The 6,063-nt window shown below is 34.3% G+C and overlaps 1 protein-coding gene across 1 annotated transcript; it reads right to left on the bottom strand.

Annotated features, from left to right (window-relative positions):
- Positions 1-2,492: 2,492 nt before the first annotated feature.
- Positions 2,493-5,838, bottom strand: LOC121785049 (transcription factor ILR3-like). Its single transcript, XM_042183389.1, has 5 exons — positions 5,563-5,838; positions 3,496-3,558; positions 3,269-3,346; positions 3,023-3,185; positions 2,493-2,934 (listed from the first exon to the last, which is right to left on the bottom strand). Exons 1-5 carry the CDS (start codon positions 5,697-5,699, stop codon positions 2,665-2,667), a joined length of 711 nt encoding a protein of 236 aa, XP_042039323.1. The 5' UTR covers positions 5,700-5,838; the 3' UTR covers positions 2,493-2,664.
- Positions 5,839-6,063: the final 225 nt, after the last annotated feature.

Raw genomic sequence — 6,063 nt, 5'->3', positions numbered from 1 at the left:
TTTCATTCATAAGCTTGATTTGGTCTTAAACCACAAACTTAATACGTGTCTAATCAAGACCGAAACATGTTGCAAATTAAAGGCATCGCTCAAATCTTTGTGATTAGTGAATGAATGCATAATTAATGATATTTATTTGCTGTTATTCTCTTTGAATTTTATGTATTGATTTTATTTTCTTACGATTCTTTGTTGTACGGATAGATTGTGGATTGTTTGGTGCATGTAGTCTTGAGAAGAAGGCTCAGGAGTGAATAAAGTGGTAGATGATTAGGGAAATTAGTGTTCATAACAATGAATTTTATAAAATAGGTGGGGCCCGGTTGTTGGTGGAGGTTTGTAAGCATAAGGAAAAAGAGAGAATATAGAAATGATTTGATAGTTTCTATGTTTCAATTTTATTCACTTTTATCCGAAAATACTAAATTAAGGCAAAAAATAGTACTAGTATACAAAAGAAAATAAGTATGGTGAACAAGGTTACTTATGCTTATATTGTAGAGAAAATGAAAGGGAAGATAGCAAATTGGAGTGTGGCACTCGTATGTCATTAGCAAGGAGAGTTATCCTTCATTGGAGAGTTCTTCGTGAGATAACTGAGCATCTTAGAAAGATATTTCACATTCCAAAACACTTTTATCATTCATTTTGCACATGTAAATTGGACAATATTTCTTCATGAGGATTTTTGGTTACCAACATACATAACTCTCCCTTGCTTCTCAAGTCTTGAATATATTTCAACATATACAATGTTTTTCATTTTTTATGTGTCGAGATGCAGAATCTCCTAAATTATTTTAATTTTAAACGTTTCACACTTATTTATTTTATAATAAACAAACAAGATAATATCACCTGGAAGTTCAGTTTGTGCCATCTCCACTAAATAATTGAAATATAATAAAATAACAGTTAATTAAATAGGTAAGATCAAGTCCATCGTCGCATATTAAATAATTTACATATAAATGTAAGATCAAATAAACTAAATACGAAAAAAATTCCACGTATAAATAATGTAATAACATTATTCTTCTAACAAGTATGGTTGGTGTATCATTGTGTCGGAGATTATATGAATTGTATAGGTCTGTGTTGTTGTATTAAGAGGGGGAAAATGGAAGATAAGCAAGATAATTGGAATGATAGATGAGATAAAATGGATGATGTGCGGAAAATAAATATTTACAAAAAGAGAATTAAAAAATAAGAAAACTTATCTAGTTGTTGGAAGGAAAAAAAAGTATCAATCAGCAACCTTCTTTAATTTAAAAAATACTGAAGTAATACTCACTCCGTCCCATGTTAGGAGTCATTTTAACTTTTTTGCACTCGTTTTATAAAATTAATAATAAATACTTCTCTACGTTATTCTCTATCTTATTTTACCATTTATCGACTTTAACTATTTATTATCATTTTTATAAAACGAGTGCAGAAAAGTCAAAATGACTCCTAATATAGAACGGAGGGAATACAATAATTTATTTAAAATTAAAGCAACAGTCAACATTTCATGTGCGCTCTGTCATTGGGTTTAATGTGAAACCTATGCCGCCGGTCGCGCCTGAAAAATACACAGAATTTACCAACTCCGTAGAGCTACTAGAATGGAGAGTTATTATAAGACATTGATAACTTTTTGTTAGTTCCAAGACCATCATCTCTGATGGTACACTTAACCTAAAATAAAATGATTTTTTTTTTCAAATTTTGTGAATAAAAAAGGCATAATATAGAAAATATTTTTTTATGTTTAAATTTAGTGTAAATGATTGGAGTAAAATCATATTTGATATGTCATTTTCACTAAAATAAGTTAGAATTTAGTATAAATGTTGGAGATGCTCCAGTCAAGTACTACCCCCGTCCCCAAAAATTTGTCTCACTTTGACCCGACACGAGTTTTAAGAAATGTAATAGAAAGTGAGTTGAAAAAATTAGTGGATTGTGGGTCCTACTTTTATATATTAGTTTTATAATAAAATATGAGTAGGAATGAGTAAGTGGAATATGTGGTTCACTATAAAAAAATGGTAAAAAGTGAAATGAGACAAATTTTGGGGGACAGACGAAAATGGAAAAGTGGGAAAAATTTTCAGGGACGGAGGTAGTTCTATTTTTGATTAGTTATTCGAAGCTCGACTTGTAAAAAAACTGACTTCAAAATTCTAGTGAATGAGTTTAGGCTCATAAAAGATTTTGGGTCGAAACTAGACAGATTTGCAAACATGTTCAATCAAATATTCAGCTGAACTCGACCTTGAAAAGAAATCTCGACAGTATTGATTTGGCTCGACTCGGCTCATTTCCAATATCCGTAACACGATTCATCTCAAGATTGAGAAAATACAGGAGGCCACATCCAAATTAGAACAAGCTACAAATTGGCAAATTTATATTATAGCATGTCATGTGTCAATTGGATATACGACATCTAAAAGATAGTACTTGTTTTTTTAACTACGCAGAGACATAATCTATACAGATTTACAGCATCCAGGAGAAGCAATAAACTTCACTATGATAAGAAAGTTTGACAAATCACAATCTCTAGTCCAACATTATCCAAGTTAAACAGGTTCAACAAAAGGTAATAGTCAAGCACAGGCCAACAATTCAACAACGAAACCGCGATAAGCATGTCAACAGACTGCCCTCTTAGGCAACCGGTGGGCGCAGCACATGATCCTGAGACGTATCAACGGCTGCTGGTGGCATGAACTGCCACATGGCGACGCCAGGGTAGCTGATGATTGGCACCAACTTGTTACCACCAGCTTGGCTTTGGGCGGCAAATGCAGCGGGGATGCTTGGGTTAGCTGGCAAAAAGCCAGGTTGGGGAGCACTCATTGTCTTAAGCTGCTGCTCCAGCTTCTCCTTCTCCACCTTTAACCTTTGCTTTTCATCACGAAGCTCGTTCTTCTCGGTCTACAGAAATCATCACGGAATAGTATATCACGAGTTAGATGATTAGCCGCTGCCTTGGATAATCATACCCAAAAACATGTGGTCTTACTTTGAGCTCCTTGATCTTCTCCTGTAGATTCGAATTCGAGTCTTTCAGCTTCTGAGCTTCACTTCTTAACTGAGTTACCATTCGGACAGCATCGACCAAAATGGCAGCTTTATCGGTCTTAGGAGGCCTCCCTGGCTCGAGAAGAGCACCTAGTTCCATGAACCTACAGAATAGGCAGCCAAAGTTACTGGAGGAAACAAGCCAAATAGAAAACCAGCATGGCAAACAAGTGTAGAGAAGAATTACTTGTCATTTAGCCTGTCTCTTCGTTGTTTCTCCCTGCATGCTTTGGAGCTTGATACAACACATGTCTCAGTTCTAGCTCTGTGAAAAATAAAAAATGTTAGCCAATTTATAGTTTGGCAGAATAGTTCATTAGTAGTTAGTACAGTACAGTAGTGAAATTCAAAAGTCACGAAAGCTTGGCCAAAATTCAGACCAATCAATCTCACAAACCAAGGAAAGCTTTATACCTTTTTTTGGACCCAGTTTCCTTCAGCGAGTCAGATTCTCCAAATGATCCATCAATTTCAACACTATGAATACATTAAAGAAACCCCATAATAAATCAGTAACAGATTATAGTGTAAGACACATCCACAATCATATAAAATAATTTTCCTTGACATTAACAAACAGGTCTACGATATAACATCTTCTGTCAAAAAGTCTTCCAAGTTCCAACTCATACCCTAACATATCATCCTTTCAGTAAGTACTTTGTATCAAATATCAATCATTTCAATTTTCATTTTTGGCTGTTGATTTGCAGAAACACAAGAAGACCACAATTCCATGTTTGTATTAGACATCAGAACTTCAATAAAGACAATTGACACAAAAGTAAGCAATTAAATACTATGAAACGACATCATACAAATAAGATTACCAGGAATGAACACTATGAACCTCAATTAATTGACATATTACAAAATTTTGTAGACACAGCATATCTGGATTTGAACGAATGACTTAAATTTAATTCTATAATGAAACTTACCAGCAGTACTAGAAGCAGATAAAACAGAAATAGGAAACACACGCCAGGAAATAATTCTCAAGTGATGCAGTTGGTCTTCAAGTGAAAGAGAAACAAAAACACTCAACTTTTTGTATTCATATATCATGAATACAAACCATGTTGAAGTTATTTCTACAGTGATTCCTACGCCAATTGAGTCCCAACTTAATTTATGGCTTGATGGACAATATTCCAATACGAGTATAGAGAACAGTTGAAGTTTAACTGTTCAAGTAGGCTAGTAAAATATCTTATATTCACTTCAACTGGAAAAAACCAAATGCATTAGCAAAAAATGCAAAGCAAATCATCTATTCTAACCATTATCAATAACGAAACAAAAATTCTATTGAAATAAACAAACAAATTCAACCAACTGAGAGAGTGTATGTAAATCCATGATTTGGGAAGCACAAAAGTTTGTAGTTTTGGCACAGCTGCACAGTAGCTAGAGTTACCCCAAAAAGTGAATGAATGATGAGTACCACTAAAGCCTCTTAAAGATAATACGCCCCCCTATAAATTTCCCATTCAACATTTTGTTTTTCCAATTAACTGACTCAAATTATTTGTCCATCAATTGGACGACTCTTCGAATAGAGAACCATAAAACTGAATGGACAAAGTGCCTAGAACCTGGAAGAGACAATGCACCAACCTTAGATTTCAACCCATTTTTTTTCCTTTGTTTCTAAACCCTCCAGCACCCAAAATATTTCAAGAAAGAACAGACAGAAACATTGGCGTATGCAATTGCCAATTACTAGAAGACGGTTGTGAATCTGTGATAGTAAAAACTGTTAAAGTAGGCTCCATGTTGTAATTTGAAATTTCCCCATGTGCAGTGAATGGGAAGACTTTTTTAAAGGGTGACACAAAGATCTATTCTGAAAATTTACAAAATTGATAACAGCCTCAAATAATGAGTTTTGATATCGTAATCTCAAAGGCAAATGAGAACTATGTACGACTGCGGTTGATTGTGCGAGGACTTAAAAAGGCATCAATAAACACCTACCAGATTTTACAGCAGGTGATGCGTAAAGATACCAACAAATTAGAACACATATTTACTGTCACAAAATCAAAGTTAGGACATTTCACAGTTGATGTTAGAAGACGGTTCATATTTCATGGTTGTAAAGGTTCAGTGATCTAGGCTCTAATATCTTCTAAACAAGTTTAAGTAAGTTAACTATCAATGGAGAAAAAATAAAATGAAAGAAATAAGAGAAGCAAGGAAGAAACTAAATTAGAAATATACCTTATCCCAACAGATTAAAGGAGCCACACAAAAAAGCAGAAAATGAAACAAAAAATCGCCAAGAAAAAACCAAAACTTTGATCTGAAAACACGAAAACAACACCTAATCCAAAAAATCAGATAACCACAAAGCACCGAAGCTAATTTCAGAAGAAAAAAAACAATTAACAGAAGACACCAGAAACCTCGAAAAGAGCCGAATTAGAAGAATAACATGAGATACAAAGGCCGAAAATAAGAGTAAAACAGCAGCACCTGGCATTTGTGGAGGCAGTGAGGGTTTGAACGGGCCAAGAGAATCCGGAACTTGGAGCGGCGAAATTTCCTTCTGGGACAGTGATATCCTCGAATCCGTAATCGTAGAGCCAATTCGTGTTCTCAGGCGAAACCATGTCTGATCAGAAGAAGATGAAATTGACGAGGTTGAAGGAGAATTGGGATTTAGGGGAAAACGGAGAATAGCAAGCACATGAGTTGAAATGGGTAAAGGGAAAGGGGAATCTATCTATTTTCATTAATATATTATTTGTTGTCAATTATTTTTGTTGTGATGCAGTGGATTTGGGCGTTATTTAAGCATTGAAAATATAATCGAATAAATAAATCGAAGCGAAGATTCCCCACATAGACACACTATAATCGGAAATAACAACTTACGCCTTTCGCCTATAAGCCCAATTTACCAATCGGGCTTTTTTTAGTCTTATACAAATAATATTTTTTGGAATGGTATAAGTTTAATAATTTTGTTATTCT

Source organism: Salvia splendens, chromosome 21, assembly GCF_004379255.2.
Source record: "Salvia splendens isolate huo1 chromosome 21, SspV2, whole genome shotgun sequence".
Taxonomy (NCBI): Eukaryota; Viridiplantae; Streptophyta; class Magnoliopsida; order Lamiales; family Lamiaceae; genus Salvia; species Salvia splendens.
Note: the sequence above shows the minus strand (reverse complement) of the source record. Positions and strands in the feature narration are given on the sequence as shown.